General features: G+C 46.0%; 1 protein-coding gene across 5 annotated transcripts in view; it reads right to left on the bottom strand.

The window, feature by feature from the left end:
* The window catches only part of sdk2b (sidekick cell adhesion molecule 2b), a 539,954-nt gene that overhangs the window by 144,678 nt on the left and 368,926 nt on the right, over positions 1-26,350 (bottom strand). For all 5 annotated transcript variants that reach the window (XM_046357200.1, XM_046357198.1, XM_046357201.1 and 2 more), the window contains exon 2: positions 6,997-7,156. In XM_046357200.1, coding sequence (XP_046213156.1) covers positions 6,997-7,156 — 160 coding nt within the window. The remainder of the gene's footprint in view (positions 1-6,996; positions 7,157-26,350) is intronic.

Below are 26,350 nucleotides of genomic sequence, written 5' to 3'. Positions count from 1 at the left end.
TGGAATTTAAACTAATAACCCTTTGCTCGTTACAACCTGCAATGTTCTTATACAGTGAATCTACACCACCAGATCAGTGAGCATGAAAGAGATATTGCAACAGACTTATTGGCAAGAACGCATTTCTGAAATTTGATAAAAGCTTCCCAGAAACCAGTAAATAATTGTACAATTATCCCCAGTCAGGGGGAGTTTATATATATCACCACCAATGTAAAACTAGCAGTGCTCAAAGACACATGACATAGAGTAAACAAACTTGCAACCTATTGGTTAGGAGTTAATCAATGTTTGTTTCTGCAGTGCCACTTTGTTGATATTTGTGGCTTGGAACATACAGTACCAGTCAAAGTTTTGACACGCTTACTCATTCAAGGGTCTTTCTACATTTGTACTATTTTCTACATTGTAGAAGAAAAAAACTATGAAATAACACTTGGAGTAACCAAAAACCACATAAACAAATCAAAATACAGTATATTTTAGATTTTAGCAAGTTCTTGAAATGTTCCTTATTGACTGACCTTCATGTCTTAAAGTAATGATGGACTGTCGTTTATCTTTGCTTATTTGAGCTGTTCTTGCCATAATATGGACTTGGTATTTTACCAAATATGGCTTTCTTCTGTATACCAACCCTACCTTGTCACAACACAACTGATTGGCTCAAATGCATTAAGAATGAAATAAATTACAGAAATGAACTGTTAACAAGGCACACCTGTTAATTGAAATGCATTCCAGGTGACTACCTCATGAAGCTGGTTGAGAGAATGCCAAGAGTGTGCAAAGCTGTCCTCAAGGCAAAGGGTGGCTACTTTGAAGAATCTCAAATATAAAATATATTTATATTTGTTTAACACTGTTTTTGTTACCACATGATTCAATGTATTATTTAATAGTTTTCATGTCTTCACTATTATTCTACAATGTAAAAAATAGTTAAAAAAAAAAAAAAAAACCTGGAATGAGTAGGTGTGTCCAAACGTGACTGGTACTGTATATTAACACACTCTCAAAACATATGGGTATGGTTAGGGTACAGTGGGGTACAAAAAGGTCAAAGGCACACTAGTTATGCTGATGCAAGTCGAACAACGCCTTTGACACTGTTCAGCATACTTTGGAAGAGAATGTGTAAGTAAAGAGGCACACTTATGTAGAAGTGATATTTCAGTTTTTTATTTTCAATAAATTTGCAAAAATGTCTTAAAACCTGTTTTTGCTTTGTCATTATGGGGTATTGTGTGTAAAAATAGAAATCTTATTACATAAGTATTCAGATTATTTCCCACAAGACTCGAAATTAAGCTCAGGTGTATCCTGTTTCCATGGATCATCCTTGAGATGTTTCTACAACTTGATTGGAGTCCACCTCTGGTAAATTAAATTGATTAAACATGATTTAGAAAAGCACACACCTGTCTATATAAGGTCCCACAGTTGACAGTGCACAACAGAGCAAAAACCAAGCCATGAGGTCGAAGGAATTGTCCATATAACTCAGAGACAGGATTGTGTCGAGGCACACAACACAGTGGCCTCCATCATTCCTAAATGGATTAAGTTTGGAACCACCAAGACTCTTCCTAGAGCTGACCACCCGGCCAAACTGAGCAATAGGGGGAGAAGGGCCTTGGTCATCGATGTGACCAGAAACCCGATAGTCCCTCTGTCAGAGCTCCAGAGTTGCTCTGTGGAGATGGAAGAACCTTCCAGGAAGACAACCATCTCTGCAGCACTCCACCAATCAGGCCATTATGGTAGAGTGGCCAGATGGAAGCCATTCCTCAGTAAAAGGCACATGACAACACTCTTGGAGTTTGCCAAAAGGCACCTAATGAACTCTCAGACCATGAGAAACAAGATTGAACTCTTTGGCCTGAATGCCAAGCGTCACATCTGGAGGAAACCTGGCATCATCCCTACGGTGAAGCATGGTGGTGGCAGCATCTTGCTGTGGGGATATTTTTCAGCAGCAAGGACTGGGAGACTAGTCAGGATCGAGGGAAAGATGAACAGAGCAAAGTACAGAGAGATCATTCATGAAAACCTGCTTCAGAGTGCTCAGGACCTCAGACTGGGGTGAAGCTTCACCTTCCAACAGGAAAAATACTCTAAGCACAGAGTCAAGATAACGCAGGAGTGGCTTTGAGTGGCTCAGCCAGAGCCCGGACTTGAACCTGATCGAACATCTCAGGAGAGACCTGAAAAGCGCTGTGCAGCAACGCTCCACATCCAACCTGACAGATCGTCAGAGGATCTGCAGAGAAGAATGGGAGAAATTCCCCAAATACAGGTGTGCCATGCTTGTAGCATCATACCCAAGAAGACTCAAGGCTGTAAAAGCTGCCAAAGGTGCTTTAACAAAATACTAAGTAAAAGGTTGGGAAAAAAAGTTTTTGCTTTGTCTTTATGGGATATTGTGTGTAGATTCATGGGGGGGAAAATGATGTAATACATTTTTGAATAAGGCTGTAACATAACAAAATGTGGAAAAGGTCAAGGGGTCTGAATACTTTCGAATGCACTGTATACAAACGCATGTGGACACCCCTTAAAATTTGTGGATTTGGCTATTTCAGCCACACCTTTTGCTGACAGGTATATAAAATGGAGCACACAGCCATGCAATCTCCATAGACAAATATTGACAGTAGAATGACCTTACTGAAGAGCTCATTGACTTTCAACGTGGCACTGCCATAGGATGCCACCTTTTCAACAAGTCAGTTTGTGAAATTTCTGCCCTGCTAGAGCTGCTCCGGTCAACTGTAATTGCTGTTATTGTGAAGTGAAAATGTCTAGGAGCAACAACGACTCAGCCATGAACTGGTAGACCACACAAGCGTGTAGCAAGAAAAAATTGTCTGCAACACTCTCTACCGAGTTCCAAACTACCTCTGGAAGCAACGTCAACACAATAACTGTTCATCGGGAGCTTCAAGAAATGGGTTTTCATGGCCGAGCAGCTGCACAGAAGCCCAAGATCACCATGCGTATTGCCAAGCGTCGGCTGGAGTAATGTAAAGCTCGCCGCCATTGGATTCTGGAGCAGTGGAAACGCCTTCTCTGAAGTGATGAATCACACTTGACTAGTCTAATGGATGAATCTGGGTTTGGCGGATGCCAGGAGAACACTACTTGCCCCAATGCGTAGTGCCAAATGTAAAGTTTGGTGGAGGTGGAATAATGGTCTGGGGCTGTTTTTCATGGTTCGGACTAGGCTCCTTAGTTCCAGTGAAGGGAAATCTTAACGTTACAGCATACAATGACATTTCAGACGATTCTGTGCTTCCAACTTTGTGGCAACAGTTTAGGGAAGTCCCTTTCCTGTTTCAGCATGACAATGCCCCTGTACACAAAGTGTGGTCCATACAGAAATGATTTGTTGAGATTGGTGTGGAAGAACTTGACTGACCTGCACAGAGCCCTGACCTAAAACCCATCAAACACCTTTGGAATGAATTTGAACGCCGACTGCGAGCCAGGCCTAATCGCCCCCAACATTAGTTCCCGACCTCACTAATGCTCTTGGAGCTGAATGGAGGCAAGCCCCCCCAGTAATGTTCCAACACCTAGTGGAAAGCCTTCCCAGAAGAGTGGCTGTTGTAATAGCAAAGGAGAGACCAACTCCATATTAATAGCCATGATTTTGGAATGAGATGTCTGACGAGTGGGTGTCCACATACATTTGGCATGTGTAGTGTATGTCTAATATGTACGTTGAAAACACTGTATATTAAAAGCACTGTATGTTTATCATAAATACTTATTTTTGTTTGCAGGACAAATGTGAAAATCCACATTTGAAACGGAAATATCCTCAAGTGTGAAGTCTTCCAAAAACACATGGTTCACATGATTTCACATGTGCAAAACGTGGAAATGTCACATGTGCAATCATGTGATCTTTCCATGCCACAGTCAGAGCCGGTGACAGGTGGGACTGATGACGTTACAGTGTGGCAAAGGTACGGCAGGTTGGTGACCCTCTCATAGGCCCGTCACAAGCACACGCATCCCCAGTAAATACACTATGCATGGAATGACATTTCAAAAGCTTCAGTGAATGAATCCCTTAACACTGGAGCACTCCATGACCAGGCACACTGTTCAACTCCACACTCAAACATGCACACACTCTCTGACTAACCCTAATAAAGACAGAAAGAGAGAGAGAGAGAGAGAGAGAGAGAGAGACAGAGAGAGAGAGGCAGAGAGACAGAGAGAGAGAGGAGAGAGAGGAGAGAGTGAGGAGAGAGTGAGGAGAGAGCGAGGAGAGAGAGAGGAGAGAGCGGAGAGAGAGGAGAGAGAGTAGAGAGAAGAGAGAGAGAGAGAGGAGAGAGAAGAAAGACAGAGAGAGGAGAGAGAGACAGAGAGAGAGGCAGAGAGAGACAGAGAAAGAAATAGCGCGCAAGAGAGAGAGAGAGTCAAGTTATTGTGTCTGGGGGAGGTAAGAATGTTGAGAGGAAATAATGGATGTTTTCAGTTATACAGAAGGTGTAATGATTTCGCACTGAAAAAGATGTTGCATAAAGCGTAGTTCATCTTTAAATGTTTGTATTCTTTTCACCGCATCAGTGATAGCAGAACAGAATAGCATAATGTTATGGAACAGAATCCATTGTATTGTACTGTGGAGAGACTCAGTTGCTCCGGATGCTAGTTGTGCTACCCAGCACTCTACTCTACACAGCAATCCAACTATTCAGCCAAACTATTCACAGTCAAACTTTGTGCTTGTTTGCTCAAGGAAAAGAAGCAAATGCTACCTCTGTACCCAAGCCAAAACGTGTGCCGTCTGTGGCGTTTTACACTGAAAAGGAGTCTTGCTCTCACAATGTAGCAATGCAGATGATTCAATTTGCTCAAGACAAGATGCCACTGCCATCGCAACACAATGTGTGAGCACTGATGAGTTGTTCAGCTTGTGTTTGTGTCTGTATTGAGCCCTGTGTACACCTGTAGACTCCTTCTCTAAGATGTGTAATGATTCTAAAGCTCTTTGCACTGACACTAATATAACAGGAGTGCCACGAGGGAGGACAATATAGCAATATAAAGAATATTAGCCTCCTGAGCTGAAAAGTCTATATATTTTCCCTGCCCACCATATTTCTGTGTTGCTGTGTCACCTGGGTTGGATAGGACATTGCAAGCAGACGGAGAGGGATATGTTAAGCTTATGAAGCACAATAGCAATAGTAAAACACTAGAGTATGTGTCCAGGGCCCACCATTTAGGGAATATGGTGTCATTTGGGACAAATCCCTGGTCTATTCCCCTTACTGTTGTTCCAAGTTACAGCAGTGAAGGTCCCGACTCTAATACCACACTCACATTTCCACACCCCCAGGCGTAAGCCTGCTATAGTTAGCGAGCCCAGCTTGTCCCCTACTACCCCTACTACTCCTACTACCCCTCTAGACTCTAGACAAGGAATATTATTGGATTGAACTCATGTTCATTTGTTCGGAGCTGGCATGAAATTGTTTCTGTTAATAAAAAATATACATGCTCGGTGGCAGGGCCAGGGCCGAGGCACGAAGAAGATTACTGGTTTTAAGTCAGAGGAGGAGAAGATGAGGCGAGGAGAGGGCCTGACAAGAGTAGAGCGGAGAGGGGCTTAGAGAGGCTGTTAAGGCAGCGTGTCTGTATGTGAATTCACTGCTTCTCTCTGATAGCTAAAGTGGAGGGGAGTTAAAAGGCAAGGCCAGATGTGCTCTTTATGGCTCCATACATACACTCCTCTTCCTCTTCCTCCACCTCCTCCCTCCATTGCTCTGATGTCTTTTATTCTCTCCAGCATACTGGTCCCCACTATGTGCTCAAACTCTCTCTCTCTCTCTCTCTCTCTCTCTCTCTCTCTCTCTCTCTCTCTCTCTCTCTCTCTCTCTCTCTCTCTCTCTTCACCCTTTATCTCTCTTTCAATACACAAAACCACATGGAAACACAAGTATTCACACAAGCACACAAACAGAAATGCATGTGTCATGTTCGCACGCACATGACAGCAGTGACATCAGTGGCCTGATCAGTGGCCTAAGGACAGAAGGTTGCGTGTCCTGGTGTCTGTGTGAGTCTTTAAAACAGTGTTGATCACCAGAGACCTTGCATAACCTCATTACCATAAGGCTGGCGTTGACCTTCCCACTGCCCATCTCCCCTTACCTGTCACTGGGGAGGACATTGTGAGGGATGGGGCCACTACAAACACATGCAAGGACACACACTCAAACATCCGATAACACACACACACAAACAAACACTAAATCACTCACCCAATAACACAGACACACTCAATCACCCAGTAACACACACACTCAATCACCCAGTAACACACACACTCAATAACACAGACAGACAATAGCCTGTCCAGTAATTACGAGCATTGGTCCCACTAAGCCGTGAGCCATTATGTTTTCCATCTGTGTATTGGTCCTGATGCACTGACTGTTACTGCTGTGTTCTCTCTGTGCGTGTTTTTATCTCCCTGAGGCATTGTAGAGAGCAGCAAGCAGCTCCATCAACACTAGACCTTTGTTCACCTCAGTCCAGTGTGTGGTGTAACAGGTCCAGTGTCAGCTCACCGTCTCAACGTTCCATTTAGACCTCTGACAGAGCACACCACTTCTAGAGATAAGACCAGGGTTTGCCACACGATTAAGATCTCCAGTTAACAATAAAGTCTCTCTCTCTCTCTCTCTCTCTCTCTCTCTCTCTCTCTCTCTCTCTCTCTCTCTCTCTCTCTCTCTCTCTCTCTCTCTCTCTCTCTCTCTCTCTCTCTCTCTCTCTCTCTCTCTCTCTCTCTCTCTCTCTCTCTCTCTCTCTCCTACTGGCCCACCAACAACACTTCCAGCAGTATCTGGTCTCCCATCCAGGACCAACCAACCCTGCTTAGCTTCAGAGGCAAGCGAGCAGTGGGATGCAGGGTGCGCTATGCGCCATTTTGGATCTATAGGGGTGTGTAAAGTATACAGTGGCAGTACTCACCTGTACTCCAATGAGAACCGTGTGAGCTCAGTGCCATTATGGATCCATTTGAACTCCAGGGGCCAACTCCCCTCCGCCATACATGTCAACACCAGCCTGTTACGCTCCAGGTGCAACTGGCTCCGCACCGGCTCCGTCTTAAAGTAGGGCGGCACATCATCTGGAGAGAGAGAGAGAGAGAGAGAGAGAGAGAGAGAGAGAGAGAGAGAGAGAGAGAGAGAGAGAGAGAGAGAGAGAGAGAGAGAGAGAGAGAGAGAGAGAGAGAGAGAGAGAGAGAGAGAGAGAGAGAGAGAGAGAGAGAGAGAGAGAGAGAGAGAGAGAGAGAGATGAGTATACCCATAGACATATGGACAGAGAGAGTGGTTCAGACTGTACACCACGGGTATATTTTACTGTTCTAATTACGTTGGTAGCCAGTTTATAATAGCAATAATGCACCTCTGTGGTTTGTAGTATATGGCCAATATACCACATCTCCTCGAGCATTCTTGCTTAATTATACAGCGATTCATGAGACAGGATTCATGAGTCGAGAAGAGCTAAGATATGTTGATTGGAGATATGGGTTCTCTGTGTGTCTGAACTGTTAAGCATGACATACTGTATCGCTTTCCCCAGCCCAAACAGGGTTAGATAGAAGAGGAAAAAGACAGGGAAATGCTTTCCCCAGCCCAAACAGGGTTAGAAAGAAGAGGAAAAAGACAGGGAAATGCTTTCCCCAGCCCAAACAGGGTTAGATAGAAGAGGAAAAAGACAGGGAAATGCTTTCCCCAGCCCAAACAGGGTTAGATAGAAGAGGAAAAAGACAGGGAAATGCTTTCCCCAGCCCAAACAGGGTTAGATAGAAGAGGAAAAAGACAGGGAAATGCTTTCCCCAGCCCAAACAGGGTTAGATAGAAGAGGAAAAAGACAGGGAAATGCTTTCCCCAGCCCAAACAGGGTTAGATAGAAGAGGAAAAAGACAGGGAAATGCTTTCCCCAGCCCAAACAGGGTTAGATAGAAGAGGAAAAAGACAAGGAAATGCGTGAAATCCCTTCATCATTCTCTCCGTGCCTCTCCATTTCGCTTTGTCTCTTTGGTCTGTCTGTGTTTGTGAAGCACAGAGTGAAGAGTACAGAGCACTGAGGATAGAACAGAATAGATGATGCTACACAGACACACACACACAAACATACACACACAGTCTTGTATAACTAGCCTTGTGGGGACACACAATTCAGTCAATTCAAACACACACACACACACCTCCATCAAACCAGCTCCAAATTCACCTCACTGTCATACTCCCTGGTGGATGTGAAAGTTCACTCTTGATAGATGGTACTACAATTAACACCTCATGCTTGATGATGATTGTAAATATAGACCAATTTAATTGGATGGTTGGATAATATAATTTTCAAATTAGCTAATAATCAAGAATTGGAATTAAACTGTCAAAATGATCTATTGGCTTGGTTTTTGCACTGCTATTTTGGCTCCACCAATCCAACAGAGGTAGGGTTAGTAAAACAGATGAAAGAAAGGGGGAAAGATGGAGATGGATTCAGTCTATAAACAGAGGTAGCCATGAAGAGAAGGCAATTGGTAGGCAGTATGATGGAGTGAGGGGTAAATGGAAGAGAAGACAATTGGTAGGCAGTATGATGGAGTGAGGGATAAATGGAAGAGAAGACAATTGGTAGGCAGTATGATGGAGTGAGGGGTAAATGGAAGAGAAGACAATTGGTAGGCAGTATGATGGAGTGAGGGGATAAATGGAAGATGATGGACAATTGGTAGGCAGTATGATGGAGTGAGGGGTAAATGGAAGAGAAGACAATTGGTAGGCAGTATGATGGAGTGAGGGGTAAATGGAAGAGAAGACAATTGGTAGGCAGTATGATGGAGTGAGGGATAAATGGAAGAGAAGACAATTGGTAGGCAGTATGATGGAGTGAGGGATAAATGGAAGAAAGACAATGGAAGAAGAAGACAATTGGTAGGCAGTATGATGGAGTGAGGGATAAATGGAAGAGAAGACAATTGGTAGGCAGTATGATGGAGTGAGGGGTAAATGGAAGAGAAGACAATTGGTAGGCAGTATGATGGAGTGAGGAGTAAATGGAAGAGAAGGCAATTGGTAGGCAGTATGATGGAGTGAGGGGTAAATGGAAGAGAAGACAATTGGTAGGCAGTATGATGGAGTGAGGGGTAAATGGAAGAGAAGACAATTGGTAGGCAGTATGATGGAGTGAGGGGTAAATGGAAGAGAAGACAATTGGTAGGCAGTATGATGGAGTGAGGGATAAATGGAAGAGAAGACAATTGGTAGGCAGTATGATGGAGTGAGGGATAAATGGAAGAGAAGACAATTGGTAGGCAGTATGATGGAGTGAGGGGTAAATGGAAGAGAAGACAATTGGTAGGCAGTATGATGGAGTGAGGGGTAAATGGAAGAGGAAGACAATTGGTAGGCAGTATGTATGAGTGAGGGATAAATGGAAGAAGACAATGGAGTGAGGGATAAATGGAAGAGAAGACAATTGGTAGGCAGTATGATGGAGTGGAGGGATAAATGGAAGGAAGAAGACAATTGGTAGGCAGTATGATGGAGTGAGGGGTAAATGGAAGAGAAGACAATTGGTAGGCAGTATGATGGAGTGAGGGATAAATGGAAGAGAAGACAATTGGTAGGCAGTATGATGGAGTGAGGGATAAAAGGAAGAGAAAGCCAGGAGGTGAATGATGTACATGAGAAAGACTGAAAGGGAAAAAGAGAAATGTAGAGGATAGGAGGGTTATGGCTTGTAGAGATAGATGGTTTCACAGCCTCCATAGTGTGGGTTAATGCTAATGTTATGCGTGGTGGAGAATAGGAGGGAAGTTTATGAAAATGAGGGAGATTGAGGCGTGCAAGAGATTTTATTAGACGGCCGAGACTAATTGTTCCCTAGTGATCTGGGCTGTGCTTTTATCTGTGATAGAGAGATAAAGAGAGAGAGAGAGAGAGAGAGAGAGAGAGAGAGAGAGAGAGAGAGAGAGAGAGAGGAGCACATAGTGGGGACCAGCCCCATAACACATTGAACACTGATGGGTATCACATGTCTCCTCTGTGCTCTCTCATTTAACAACCAAGAGACTGGGCTGCTTTACAGGGGTGAATGGTAGGCCTGAAGAGTCAACACAGGTTTTACTGGACCACTGAGTTCATGTAGGGGTCTGTGGGGACATGTAGGGGTATGTGGGGACATGTAGGGGTATGTGGGGACATATAGGGGTATGTGGGGACATGTAGGGGGACATGTATGTGGGGACATATAGGGTGGGGACATGTATGGTATGTGGGGACATATAGGGGTATGTGGGGACATGTAGGGGTATGTGGGGACATGTAGGGGTATGTGGGGACATGTAGGGGTATGTGGGGACATATAGGGGTATGTGGGGACATAGGGGTAGGGGGACATATGTGGGGACATGTAGGGGTATGTGGGGACATATGTAGGGGTATGTGGGGACATGTAGGGGTATGTGGGGACATATAGGGGGACATATAGTATGTGGGGACATATAGGGGTATGTGGGGACATATAGGGGGACATATGTGGGGACATATAGGGGTATGTGGGGACATATAGGGGTATGTGGGGACATATAGGGGTATGTGGGGACATATAGGGGTATGTGGGGACATATAGGGGTATGTGGGGACATGTAGGGGTATGTGGGGACATATAGGGGTATGTGGGGACATATAGGGGTATGTGGGGAACATATAGGGGTATGTGGGGACATGTAGGGGTATGTGGGGACATGTAGAGGTATGTGGGGACATATAGGGGTATGTGGGGACATATAGGGGTATGTGGGGACATGTAGGGGTATGTGGGGACATGTAGGGGTATGTGGGGACATGTAGGGGTATGTGGGGACATGTAGGGGTATGTGGGGTATGGACATATAGGGGTATGTGGGGACATGTAGGGGTATGTGGGGACATGGGGTATGTGGGGACATGTAGGGGTATGTGGGGACATATAGGGGTATGTGGGGGACATGTAGGGGTATGTGGGGACATGTAGGGGTATGTGGGGACATGTAGGGGTATGTGGGGACAGGTAGGGGTATGTGGGGACATGTAGGGGTATGTAGGGGTATGTATGGACATGTAGGGGTATGTAGGGGTATGTGGGGACATGTAGGGGTATGTGGGGACATGTAGGGATATGTATATACATGTAGGGACATGTAGGGGTATGTAGGGACATGTTGTGGTATGTGGGGACATGCAGGAGTATCTGGGGACATCTAGGGGTATGTGCAGACATGTAGGGGTATGTGGGGACATGTAGGGATATGTAGGGACATGTGGAGAAATGTAGGGGTATGTGGGGACATGTAGGGGTAAATTGGGACATGTAGGGGCATGTATTGACATGTAGGGGTATGTGGAGACATGGTGGGATATGTAGGGACATGTAGGGGTATGTGCAGACATGTAGGGGTATGTGGGGACATGTAGGAGTATGTGGGGACATGTAGGGGTATGTGGGGACATGCATGGGTATGTGGGGACATGTAGGAGTATGTGGGGACATGTAGGGGTATGTGGGGACATGTAGGGGTATGTGGGGACATGTAGGGGTATGTGGGGACATGTGTAGGGGTATGTAGGGACATGTAGGGTATGGGGTATGTGGGGACATGTAGGGGTATGTGGGGACATGTAGGAGTATGTGGGGACATGTAGGGGTATGTGGGGACATGTAGGGGTATGTGGGGACATGTAGGGGTATGTGGGGACATGCATGGGTATGTGGGGACATGTAGGAGTATGTGGGGACATGTAGGGGTATGTGGGGACATGTAGGGGTATGTGGGGACATGTGTGGGGTATGTGGGGACATGTAGGGGTATGTGGGGACATGTAGGAGTATGTGGGGACATGTATGTGGGGACATGTGGGGACATGTAGGGGTATAGGGGTATGTAGAGGGACTGGGGACATGTAGGGGTATGTGGGGACATGTGGGGACATGTAGGGGTATGTGGGGACATTTAGGGGTATGTGGGGACATGTACTGTAGAGAGGCATTTGTGGACCTTCAGCCTGTGAGAGAACATGTGGTTGTTCAGTATCCAACGGCACTTGAATGGATGTTATGGATGTAATTCTGATTCACAATGTACTTTAACTTCTTTCTATGGAGGGAATGAAATAATGGAGTAAGCCACTGTTCAAGAGGTAGGAACAACAGAGAGATACAATGGGGAAGAACGCCAGGGGCTGTATATTCCATGTCAGTTCCCATGAATACAAACACTCCCATCACACACACACACACACACACACAGACATGTGCAAGCCAACACCCCCTCCCGTCAAGGTTTCACGTCTGCACACGCTACAAAGCAATTCATGTTTGATGAGGGTGGCTGTATTGTAGCTCATCTGCATACACTAGATCTAATGGGTCCCTCGTAGGTTTGCAAAATCCCTGGTTTCCCAGAAATCCTGGTTGGAGGATTCTGGATTTCCTGCTTATTCCCTCCTGACTCCGGGAATCTTCCAACAGTGATTTCGGGAAAACGAGAGAATTTATTGAAAGTTCCAAGGAATTTTGAACCTACATTTACAGAGAGGTCGTCTCAAATCCAGTTGGTGCATGTGTGTTCCTTCGCTGTGTGTGTGTGTGTGTGGTGTGTGTTTAATTTACTGAGCAGTCAATTAAAGCTACTCTTTCATTAATGAGAACACTGCCAGGTGTAAATTGTTGCCCTAGGGTTAACATCCATAATAGAATAGATTCTCTCATTTCCAAAATAAGACCTAGTAAGTTTTCATTCCTCTCACCTTTCTCTCTCCTTAATATGTGCCTTTTCACAAGTGTTGGAGTGCTAATTAAACTGTCTGAAGTTGGAAAGTAATAATACACACACACACACACATTGCATCGCAATGTAGGTTCCATTCTATGAGATTATATTGGGCATATTCTAACGCAAAGTATAATGGGAGGAGAGTCACACCAGTGAGTAGCTAGTCTACAGTAACACCCATCCATCCACCTGGGCCTCCTTACTCCCAGTCCGGTTCCCAACAGGTCTCCAGTGGCTGCCAGTAACAGACAGCTTCTCTCTGTCTCAGCTCATTCCCAAGAGAACAGCACAGCTCCCAGGTCCCAGGTCCCAGGTCCCAGTTAGCTAGGCTACATACATATTTCATCTAGCCCCTGGGTACTAAACACACACACAGTGGGCAGAGCACACAGAGCGTGTGTGTATGGATGTGTGTGGGTGTGGGTGTGTGGTGAAGATGTCCGTCAGTGGAAGGTCTGCTCTGCTGGTGGTCTGGCTGGGCTGCTCAGCACTCCCACTGGGTGTGAGATCTGTTCTGGAGCATGTGGTTATTTAGCACAATGGCCTGGCCCTGTCTGTGTGTGGGGTGTGCCAATCTGTTCCAGGGCCTGTCATTATTTAGCCCAGTGGCCTGGCCCTGTCTGTGTGTGGGGTGTGCCAATCTGTTCCAGGGCCTGTCATTAATTAGCCCAGTGGCCTGGCCCTGTCTGAGTGCGTGCTGGTGACCGCCACTATCTGTCCCACTGAGACAATCATAGCCAGGCCACAGCCAAGCAGGCCCTCCTTCTTCCTAAACACTGCAAACACACAAACACACACATTCACACACGAACACACGGTGATCATCCCCTGCCCAGACACACGCAAAGACACACAGAAACAAAGAACCACACACACACCACAGTGTACATTCAGATCCACTTTGGCCTGGCTTCAGCTTACAGGCCTATTTGTTCTGTGGCATGGTCAGATCAGCTCTCCATAGCTCTTTATAGAACTACATTTCCCATGAGGCAGTGGGGCTGGCCAATAATCCCTTATCCCTTCTGTTGGTCCTACAAAGCCCCCTGGTACACATTAGTTCAGATGTCCATTCACTACAGCTGGCCAGTCCCAGAGCCCCCAAATCCCAGGAGTGGGCAGGATACTGGGTCAGAGTGGGGGTGTAGGGGTGTGGGGTTTGGGAGACACCAAGGCTCCCTAGTGGCCTGCCAAACCAACAGCACACAACCAACACACCAAGGCTATTTCTCGATGTGCCTTTACTCTATTCCTTGCTTCCTCTCTCCTCGCCTCCTTCTCAAACAGAGTATGAGATCCAAGGTCCCTCCCCTCAGACCATCTCATTTGATTCATTTTGAGAGGGAGGCCATGAGAAAGGACGTAAGGAACTGAGAAAGAGCCCAATTCCTCAAATGTTTTTTTTTCCCTTGCAACCTTCACCATCTCTGATGCTAAGATGCCCAGTCCGTTGTTGTGACCAGGCGCCACCGACCCTCCACCCTCCCGCCTCTCACTGTGGGGATAAGATAGGAAGGCCTTGACACCATAAATCAGAGAGGTAAAACATTAAAAGTCATCTCCCTTCTTTAACGGCCTCGCTGAAGAAGGACGCAGGCTCGTAAATCTGCTGGCTAACCTTTCGGCGTGACAGGGTAAGCTCTCAGCGCACGCTCCCACCTTTATCACTCACCCCAGAACCATCGCTCCTCTCCCTAATAACATCAAAACAGAATGACACGGTGCAAGGAATGAGATGAAACACTGCCTCCCACGCAGAGAAGAGCTTTTAATATGGACGTGTGTGTGTTTGTGGCGTGTGGTGTGTGTGTACTTAAGTGTGTTTGTGTTATGGAAGTGAAAGAAAGACACTGTGTGTAACTCTTTGTGTCAGAGAGCGAGGAACGCAATATTATGTTTGCGTGTGTGTCTGTGAATGTGTATCTCCCTCAGACATGTGTGTGAGCAAGCAGGTTTAATTTCTCTGAAGAGCCAGAAATAAAAGCCTCTCTTGTGGACGAGGCGGGCTTCGTGCGTCGCTGCATGCTCTGAGCAAATTATGCCATTATGTTCATGAGAGCAAATCAAATCCTGCATTACTGAGACAGTAAAGGCTAAGATGGGTCCCGCGTGTCAGGATCACATGACTAAAGCCCTGGAACATCCCCACAAACAACCTGCACATCAACCAACTACTCAGAAACACTCTGGTCACAGCTGATATGAGGAGTGGGGTCTTGTACGCACAAACTGGAAAAGCTACTGTAACAGACAGAAGGAGGGAGGGAGGACGGAGAGAGAAGTACGAGGACACACACACAGTACATACACAAGCAACCTGACTAAACCAAACCACAGGGATGGGGTGTGTCCACTGGTCGCCTCTGGACTGTTGAAATATTAAAGCAGTAAAGCAATGTTCTTTATCGGTCAATAATGTATGGTTAGGTTACTGGGGAATCTCACGGAGAGAATATAGAGGTGAATATAGGCCCCATAGCACACAGAAACACACACACACACACACACACACACACACACACACACACACACACACACACACACACACACACACACACACACACACACACACACACACACACACACACACACACACACACACACACACACACACACACACACACACACACACACACACACACACACACACACACACACACACACACACACACACACACACACACACACACAGAAACACACACACACACACACACACTTGAACGCAGGCACACATACAGTACACACACACGCACGCACGCACGCACACACACACACACACACACACACACACACAAAAACACTTGAACGCAGGCACACATACAGTACACACACACACACACACACACACTTGAACGCAGGCACACATACAGTACACACACACACACACACACACACACACACACACACACACACACACACACACACACACACACACACACACACACACACACACACACACACACACACACACACACACACACACACACACACACACACACACACTTGAACGCAGGCACACATACAGTACACACACACGCACACCAAGGGCAATGGTAGTTGTTTGGGTACCGACGTCAACTTCTTCCACGGTTGAGGATATTTCCATTGCATGTCGTGTTGTACTCTGACTGGAGACATTAGCATAAGCATGATGACATTTCTCTGTAATGGTGATGTCACATCACTGCCTTATCATTATGTGTTGACATGTGCACTGAATGTACCAAACATTAGGAACACCTTGCTAATATTGAGTTGCACCCCCTTTTGCCCTCAGAACAAGCTGAATTTGTTGGACTCTATAAGGTGTCAACAGCTTTCCACGGGGATGCTGGCCCATGTTGACTCCAACGCTTCCCTCAGTTGTGTCAAGTTGGCTGGATGTCCTTAGGGTGGTGGACCATTATTGATACACACAGGAAAGAGTTGAGCTTTGGAACATCTAAATTTTTAAAAGTCTAATAAATCCATGTAATATCGCCTACACCTTCACAATAAATCCATGTAATATCGCCTACACCTTCACAATCGCCTACACCCTTCCGTCTTCAAGAGAGCGAGAGTCGCACCCCTTCTGAAAAAACCTACACTCGATCCCTCCGATGTCAACAATTACAGACCAGTATAGCTTCTTTCTTTTCTCTCCAAAACTCTTGAACGTGCCGTCCTTGGCCAGCTCTCCCGCTATCTCTCTCTGAATGACCTTCTTGATCCAAATCAGTCAGGTTTCAAGACTAGTCATTCAACTGAGACTGCTCTCCTCTGTATCACGGAGGCGCTCCGCACTGCTAAAGCTAACTCTCTCTCCTCTGCTCTCATCCTTCTAGATCTATCGGCTGCCTTCGATACTGTGAACCATCAGATCCTCCTCTCCACCCTCTCCGAGTTGGGCATCTCCGGCGCGGCCCACGCTTGGATTGCGTCCTACCTGACAGGCCGCTCCTACCAGGTGGCGTGGCGAGAATCTGTCTCCTCACCACGCGCTCTCACCACTGGTGTCCCCCAGGGCTCTGTTCTTGGCCCTCTCCTATTCTCGCTATACACCAAGTCACTTGGCTCTGTCATAACCTCACATGGTCTCTCCTATCATTGCTATGCAGACGACACACAATTAATCTTCTCCTTTCCCCCTTCTGACGACCAGGTGGCGAATCGCATCTCTGCATGTCTGGCAGACATATCAGTGTGGATGACGGATCACCACCTCAAGCTGAACCTCGGCAAGACGGAGCTGCTCTTCCTCCCGGGGAAGGACTGCCCGTTCCATGATCTCGCCATCACGGTTGACAACTCCATTGTGTCCTCCTCCCAGAGCGCCAAGAACCTTGGCGTAATCCTGGACAACACCCTGTCGTTCTCAAACAACATCAAGGCGGTGGCCCGTTCCTGTAGGTTCATGCTCTACAACATCCGCAGAGTACGACCCTGCCTCACACAGGAAGCGGCGCAGGTCCTAATCCAGGCACTTGTCATCTCCCGTCTGGATTACTGCAACTCGCTGTTGGCTGGGCTCCCTGCCTGTGCCATTAAACCCCTTCAACTCATCCAGAACGCCGCAGCCCGTCTGGTGTTCAACCTTCCCAAGTTCTCTCACGTCACCCCGCTCCTCCGTTCTCTCCACTGGCTTCCAGTTGAAGCTCGCATCCGCTACAAGACCATGGTGCTTGCCTACGGAGCTGTGAGGGGAACGGCACCTCAGTACCTCCAGGTTCTGATCAGGCCCTACACCCAAACAAGGGCACTGCGTTCATCCACCTCTGGCCTGCTCGCCTCCCTACCACTGAGGAAGTACAGCTCCCGCTCAGCCCAGTCAAAACTGTTCGCTGCGCTGGCCCCCCAATGGTGGAACAAACTCCCTCACGACGCCAGGACAGCGGAGTCAATCACCACCTTCCGGAGACACCTGAAACCCCACCTCTTTAAGGAATACCTAGGATAGAATAAGTAATCCCTCTCACCCCCCCCCCCTTTAAGATTTAGATGCACTATTGTAAAGTGACTGTTCCACTGGATGTCATGAGGTGAATGCACCAATTTGTAAGTCGCTCTGGATAAGAGCGTCTGCTAAATGACTTAAATGTAAAATGTAACAATAAATCCATGTAATATCGCCTACACCTTCACAATAAATCCATGTAATATCGCCTACACCTTCACAATAAATCCATGTAATATCGCCTACACCTTCACAATAAATCCATGTAATATCGCCTACACCTTCACAATAAATCCATGTAATATCGCCTACACCTTCACAATAAATCCATGTAATATCGCCTACACCTTCACAATAAATCCATGTAATATCGCCTACACCTTCACAATAAATCCATGTAATATCGCCTACACCTTCACAATAAATCCATGTAATATCGCCTACACCTTCACAATAAATCCATGTAATATCGCCTACACCTTCACAATAAATCCATGTAATATCGCCTACACCTTCACAATAAATCCATGTAATATCGCCTACACCTTCACAATAAATCCATGTAATATAGTCTACACCATTACAATAAATCAATGTAATATCGCCTACACCTTCACAATAAATCCATGCAATATCGCCTACACCTTCACAATAAACCCATGTAATATCGCCTACACCTTCACAATAAATCCAAGTAATATCGCCTACGCCTTCACAATAAATCCATGTAATATCGCCTACACCTTCACAATAAATCCATGTAATATCGCCTACACCTTCACAATAAATCCATGTAATATCGCCTACACCTTCACAATAAATCCATGTAATATCGCCTACACCTTCACAATAAATCCATGTAATATCGCCTACACCTTCACAATAAATCCATGTAATATCGCCTACACCTTCACAATAAATCCATGTAATATCGCCTACACCTTCACAATAAATCCATGTAATATCGCCTACACCTTCACAATAAATCCATGTAATATCGCCTACACCTTCACAATAAATCCATGTAATATAGTCTACACCATCACAATAAATCAATGTAATATCGCCTACACCTTCACAATAAATCCATGCAATATCGCCTACACCTTCACAATAAACCCATGTAATATCGCCTACACCTTCACAATAAATCCAAGTAATATCGCCTACGTCTTCACAATAAATCCATGTAATATCGCCTACACCTTCACAATAAATCCATTATTTTAGACAGGTCTAAAGAGGCATGATATGAAGAAAAGGCAGTCTATTTCAGAAGAACAGAATAGCATCCTCTTGAGTTGTCCTTATGTGTCATGCCCTGACCATAGAGAGCCTTTTATTTTCTATGTTGGGTAGGTCAGGGTGTGACTAAGGTGGGTTATGTAGGTTGTTTTATGTCTATGTTGGCCTGGTATGGTTCCCAATCAGAGGCAGCTGTTTATCGTTGTCTCTGATTGGGGATCATATATATGCAGCCAATTTCCCACTGTTTTTTTGTGGGATCTTGTTTTTGTGTTGACTTCACATTTCATTTGTTCTGTATTGTTTTGGTGAGTTTAATTTATTAAACATGTGGAACTGTACGCACGCTGCGCCTTGGTCCATTTATTTCAACGATTGTGAAAGAAGATCCCACCACCCACGGACCAAGCAGCGTGCCTAGGAGGAGCAGGGATCCTGGGCCTGGGAGGAAAGCCAGGAGTGGAGGGCATCCTAGACTTGGGACGAAATAATGGCAGGAGACAAAAGCCTCCAGGCCACCAGGCCTCCTGTGCGTATCCCCAGCCCGGTACGTCCTGTGCCGGCTCCACGCTCCAGGCCTTTTGTGCGTCTCCCCAGCCCGGTGCGTCCTGTGCCGGCTCCATGCACCCGGCCTCCAGTGCGTCTCCCCAGACCGGTACACCCTGTGCCATCTCCACGCACCAGGCCTCCAGCGATGGTCTGCAGTCCGGAGCCTCCTGCGACGGTTCCCAGTCCAGAGCCTCCAGCGACGATCCAGGGCCCGGAGCCTCCAGCGACGATCCATGGCCCGGAGCCTCCAGCGATGATCCATGGCACAGAGCCTCCAGCGATGATCCATGGCCCGGAGCCTCCAGTGATGACCCATGGTCCTGAGCCTCCTGCGAGGGTTCCTACCTTTCTAAAGTCTTCAAAAGCAAAGTTAACAAACAGATCACCGACCATTTCAAATCCCACCGTACCTTCTTCACTATGCAATCTGGTTTCCGAGCTGGTCATGGGTGCACCTCAGGCACGCTCAAGGTCCTAAACGATATCATAGCCGCCATCGATAAAAGACAATACCGTATAGCTGTATTTATCGACCTGGCCAAGGTGAACCCGCCCATCTAGCATCACTACTCTGGACGGTTCTGACTTAGAATATGTGGACAACTTCAAATATCTTGTTGTCTGGTTAGACTGTAAACTCTCCTTCCAGACTCACATGAAGCATCTCCAATCCAAAATTTAATTTAGAATCGGCTTCCGATTTCGCAACAAAGCATCCTTCACTCATGCTGCCGAACATACCCTTGTAAAACGGACTATCCTACCAATCCTTGACTTCGATGATGTCATTTGCAAAATAGCCTCCAACTCTCTACTCAACAAATTGGATGCAGTCTATCACAGTGCCATCCATTTTGTCACCAAAGCCCCATATATTACCCACCACTGCGACATGGTTCCTCTCATTGGCTGGCCCTTGCTTCATACTTGTCCTCAAACTCACTGGCTCCAGGTCATCTATAAGTCTTTGCTAGGTAAAGCCCCGCCTTATCTCAGCTCACTGGTCACCATAGCAGCACCCACCTGTAGCACACGCTCCAGCAGGTATATTTCACCGGTCAACCCCAAAGCCAACTCCTCCTTTGGCCGCCTTTCCTTCCAGTTCTCTGCTGCCAATGACTGGAACGAACTGCAAAAATCACTGAAGCTGGAGACTTATATCTCCCTCGCTAACTTTAAGCATCAGCTGTAAGAGCAGCTTACCAATCATTGCACCTGTACATAGCCCATCTGTAAATAGCACTACCTCATCCCCATATTGTTTTTTTTTGCTCCTTGGCACCCAAGTATCTCTACTTGCACATTCATCTTCTGCACATCTATCACTCCAGTGTTTAACTCCCTCCACCTACCCAAGGACGTCAGAGTACAAAAATCAGTTAACCACCTAACTGAGGAACTCAATTTAACCTTGTGCAATACCCTAGATGCAGTTGCACCCTTAAAAACAAAAAAACATTTGACATAAGAAACTAGCTCCCTGGTGTAAAGAAAATACCCAAGCTTTGAAGCAAGCTTCCAGAAAATTGTCTTCCGACTAAGACAGTGCCGGGCAGTATCAAAGAGACCTCACTGTTGCTCGATCATCCTATTTTTCCAACTTAACTTAGGAAAATAAGAACAATCCAAAAAGTATTTTTGATACTGTAGAAAAGCTAACTAAAAAGCAGCGTTCCCCAAGAGAGGATGGCTTTCACTTCAGCAGTGATATATTTGTGAACTTCTTTAACCTCTTCAGACTCTAGGGGCAGTATTTAATTTTTGGATAAAAAGACGTGCCCGTTTTAAGCGCAATATTTTGTCACGAAAAGATGCTCGACTATGCATGGAATTGATAGCTCTGGAAAGAAAACACTGACGTTTCCAGAACTGCAAAGATTTTCACTGTGAGTGCCCTAGAACAAAAGCTTCAAGCAAAACCAAGATGTTTCTGCAACCAGGAAATGAACAGGATTTCTGAGGCTACGTTTTTCATTATCTCCTTATATGGCTGTGAATGCGACAGGAATGAGCCTACCCTTTCTATCGTTTCCCCAAGGGGTCTGGAGCATTGTGACGTATTTGCAGGCATATCATTGGAAGATTGACCATAATAGACTACATTTGCCAAGTGTCCGCACGGTGCCCTGCGTGGAAATTGGTGCGCAAAACTCAGCTGCTGGTATTTTTCCATGGGATTCTGAGAAAAACCATGCTTCCACGAACGGCATATCAATGAAGAGATATTTGACAAAACACCTTGAGGATTGATTCAAACAACGCTTGCCATGTTTCGGTCGATATTATGGAGTTAATTCGGAAAAAAGTTTGACGTTTAGGTGACTAAATTTTCGGTTAGTTTCGGTAGCCAAATGCGTAGTAACAAAACGGAGCGATTTGTCCTACACAAAGAATCTTTCAGGAAAAACTGGACATCTGCTATGTAACTGAGAGTCTCCTCATTGAAACATCTGAAGTTCTTCAAAGGTAAATTATTTTATTTGATTCCTTTGCTGGTTTTTGTGAATATGTTGCGTGCTAAATGCTACGCTAAATGCTAAGCTAGCCATCAACACTCTTACAAAAATGATTGATTTTCTATGGTTCAAAGGCATATTTTGAAAATCTGAGATGACAGTGTTGTTAAGAAAAGGCTAAGCTTGAGAGCAGGCATATTTATTTCATTTCATTTGCGATTTTTAGAAATCGTTAACGTTGCGTTATGGCAATGCGCTTGAGGCTGTAGTCACGATACCGGATCCGGGATGGCTCGGCGCAAGAGGTTAAGGAAAAGATCATGATCATTAGAAAGCAAATTACAGACTCCTCTTTAAATCTGCGTATTCCTCCAAAGCTCAATTGTTCTGATTCTGCAACAACTCTGCCAGGACCTAGGATCAAGGGAGAGACTCAAGTTTTTTAGTATTATATCACTTGGCACATTGATGAAAATAATCATGGCCTCTAAACCTTCAAGCTGCAAAAAGAAAGGGAACACTTAAACAACACAATGTAACTCCAAGTCAATCATACTTCTGTGAAATCAAACTGTCCACTTAGGAAACAACAATGATTGACAATAAATTTCACATGCTGTTGTGCAAATTGAATAGACAACAGGTGAAAATTATAGGCAATTAGCAAGACACCCCCAATAAAGGAGTGGTTCTGCAGGTGGTGACCACAGACCACTTCTCAGTTCCTATGCTTCCTGGGGGATGTTTTGGTCACTTTGAATGCTGGCGGTGCTTGCACTCTAGTGGTAGCATGAGACGGAGTCTACAACCCACACAAGTGGCTCAGGTTGTGTAGCTCATCCAGGATGGTACATCAATGCGAGCTGTGGCAAGAAGGTTTGTCAGCGTAGTGTCCAGAGCATGGAGGCGCTACCAGGAGACAGGCCAGTACATCAGGAGATGTGGAGGAGGCCGTAGGAGGGCAACAACCCAGCAGCCCTACCACTACCTCCGCCTTTGTGCAAGGAGGATCAGGAGGAGCACTGCTAGAGCCCTGCAAAATTACCTCCAGCAGGCCACAAATGTGCATGTGTCTGCTCAAACGGTCAGAAACAGACTCCATGAGGGTGGTATGAGGGCCCGATGTCCACAGGGGCTTGATTACAGCCCAACACCGTGCAGGACGTTTGGCATTTGCCAGAGAACACCAAGATTGGCAAATTCGCCACTGGCGCCCTGTGTTCTTCACAGATAAAAGCAGGTTCACACTGAGCACATGTGACAGACGTGACAGAGTCTGGAGACGCCGTGGAGAACGTTCTGCTGCCTGCAACATCCTCCAGCATGACCCGTTTGGCGGTGATCAGTCATGGTGTGGGGTGGCATCTCTTTGGGGGGCCACACAGCGGAGGTAGCCAGAGGCAGAGGTAGCCTGACTACCATTAGGTACCGAGATGAGATCCTCAGACCCCTTGTGAGACTATATGCTGGTGCAGTTGGCCCTGGGTTCCTCCTAATGCAAGACAATGCTAGACCTCATGTGGCTGGAGTGTGTCAGCAGTTCCTGCAAGAGGAAGGCATTGATGCTATGGACTGGTCTGCCCGTTCCCCAGACCTTAATCCAATTGAGCACATCTGGGACATCATGTCTCGCTCCATCCACCAACGTCACGTTACACCACAGACTGTCCAGGAGTTGGCGGATGCTTTAGTCCAGGTCTGGGAGGAGATCCCTCAGACCATCCGCCACCTCATCAGGAGCATGCCCAGGCGTTGTAGGGAGGTCATACAGACACGTGGAGGCCACACCCACTACTGAGCCTCATTTTGACTTGTTTTAAGGACATAACATCAAAGTTGGATCAGCCTGTAGTGTGGTTTTCCACTTTAAGTTTGAGTGTGACTCCAAATCCAGAACTCCATGGGTTGATACTTTTTGTGTGATTTTGTTGTCAGCACATTAAACTATGTAAAGAAAAAAGTATTTAATAAGAATATTTCATTGATTCAGATCTAGGATGTGTTATTTTAATGTTCCCTTTATTTTTTGAGCAGTGTATTTTACCTCTTGGTGATGTCATTTGAAAACATAATGTTAACTTTCACTGCTATGTGGACAACTGTGGACAACTGTACATTTCGATGAAACATGGTGAAGCCCCAAAATTGCCCTCCCTGGAAGCCTGTGTTTCAGACATAAGGAAGTGGATGGCAGAAAATGTTCTACTTTTAAACTCGGACAAAACAGAGATGCTTGTTCTAGGTCCCAAGAAACAAACAGATCTTCTGTTGAATCTGACAATTAATGTAGATGGTTGTACAGTCGTCTCAAATAAAACTGTGAAGGACTTCACCGTTATTCTGGACCCTGATGTCTCTTTTGACGAACATATCAAGGCTGTTTTAAGGAAAGCTTTTTTCCATCTACGTAACATTGCAAAAATCAGAAACTTTCTGTCCAAAAATGATGCACAAAAATGTATCCATGCTTTTGTCACTTCTAGGTTAGACTACTGCAATGCTCTACTTTCTGACTACCCGGATAAAGCACTAAATAAACTTCAGTTAGTGCTTAACACGGCTGCTAGAATCTTGACTACAACCAAAAATTTGATCATTTTACTCGAGTGCTAGCCTCTGTACACTGGCGTCCTGTTAAGGAAAGGGCAGATTTCAAGGTTTACCTGATCAAATCAAATCAAATGTATTTATATAGCCCTTCTTACATCAGCTGACATCTCAAAGTGCTGTACAGAAACCCAGCCTAAAACCCCAAACAGCAAGCAATGCAGGTGTAGAAGCACGGTGGCTAAGAAAAACTGATAACCTACAAAGCATTACATGGGCTTGCTCCTACCCATCTTTCCAATTTTGGTCCTGCCGTACACACATACACTACGGTCACAGACCTCCTTACTGTCCCTAGAATTCCTAAGCAAACAGCTGGAGGCAGGGCTTTCTTCAATAGAGCTCCATTTTTATGGAATGGTCTGCCTATCCATGTGAGAGACGCATACTCGGTCTCGCATACTCGGTCTCAACCTTTATTGAAGACTCATCTCTTCTGTTGTCACGCCTTGGTCTTAGTATTTTGTGTTTTCTTTATATATTTGGTCAGGCCAGGGTGTGACATGGGTTATTGTGGTGTGTTTTTTGTCTTGGGGTTTTGTGGGGCGTCGACGTAGTCTATGGCTGCCTGAGGCGGTTCTCAATCAGAGTCAGGTGATTCTCGTTGTCTCTGATTGGGAACCATATTTAGGCAGCCATATTCTTTGTGTGTTTCGTGGGTGATTGTTCCTATCTTTGTGTTTGCACCAGATAGGGCTGTTTTGATTTTCATTATTTAATTTCTTTATTTTTGTAGTTTCTGTATGTATAGGTTTTTCTTCATAGGAGGAGGAGGAGGAGGAGGAGGAGATGGAAGAACGCCGTTACATCTGTAGGTCCAATGATTGAGTGTAGTCTGGCCCAGGAGTGTGAAGTTGAACAGAAAGGCACTGGAGCAACGAACTGCCCTTGCTGTCTCTGCCTGGATGGTTCCCCTCTCTCCACTGGGATTCTCTGCCTCTAAACCTATTACGAGGGCTGAGTCACTGGCTTACTGGTGCTCTTCCATGCCATCCTTAGGAGGGGTGCATCACTTGAGTGGGTTGAGTCACTGACGTGGTCTTCCTGTCTGGGTTGCCCCCCCTTGGGTTGTGCCGTGGGGGAGATCTTCGTGGGCTATACTCGTCTTGTCTCAGTTGGTGGTTGAAGATATCCCTCTAGTGGTGTGGGGGCTGTGCATTGGTAAAGTGGGTGGGGTTATATCCTGCATGTTTTGCCCTGTCCGGGGGTATCGTCGGACGGGGCCACAGTGTCTCCCCTCCTGTCTCAGCCTCCAGTATTTATGCTGCAACAGTTTGTCGGGGGGCTAGGGTCAGTCTGTTATATCTGGAGTATTTCTCATGTCAATCCGGTGTCCTGTGTGAATTTAACTATGCTCTCTCATATTTTCTCTCTCTTTCTTTCTCTCTCTCGGAGGACCTGAGCCCTAGGACCATGCCTCAGGACTACCTGGCCTGATGACTCTTTGCTGTCCCCAGTTTACCTGGCCATGCTGCTGCTCTAGTTTCAAATGTTCTTCCTGCGGCTATGGAACCCTGACCAGGTCACCGGACATGCTACCTGTCTGAGACCTGCTGTTTTCAACTCTCTAGAGACAACAGGAGCGGTATTGATAATTTGTGTCGCAATGCTTTGCTCTATCTTGGCCAGGTCGCAGTTGTAAATTATAATTTTTTTCTCAACTGGCCTACCTGGTAAAAGAGAGATTTACTAAATCTA

The sequence above is a fragment of the Oncorhynchus gorbuscha genome, linkage group LG07, assembly GCF_021184085.1.
Source record: "Oncorhynchus gorbuscha isolate QuinsamMale2020 ecotype Even-year linkage group LG07, OgorEven_v1.0, whole genome shotgun sequence".
Taxonomy (NCBI): Eukaryota; Metazoa; Chordata; class Actinopteri; order Salmoniformes; family Salmonidae; genus Oncorhynchus; species Oncorhynchus gorbuscha.
The sequence above is the reverse complement of the archived record's forward strand: the minus strand, read 5'-3'. Positions and strand labels throughout refer to the sequence as shown.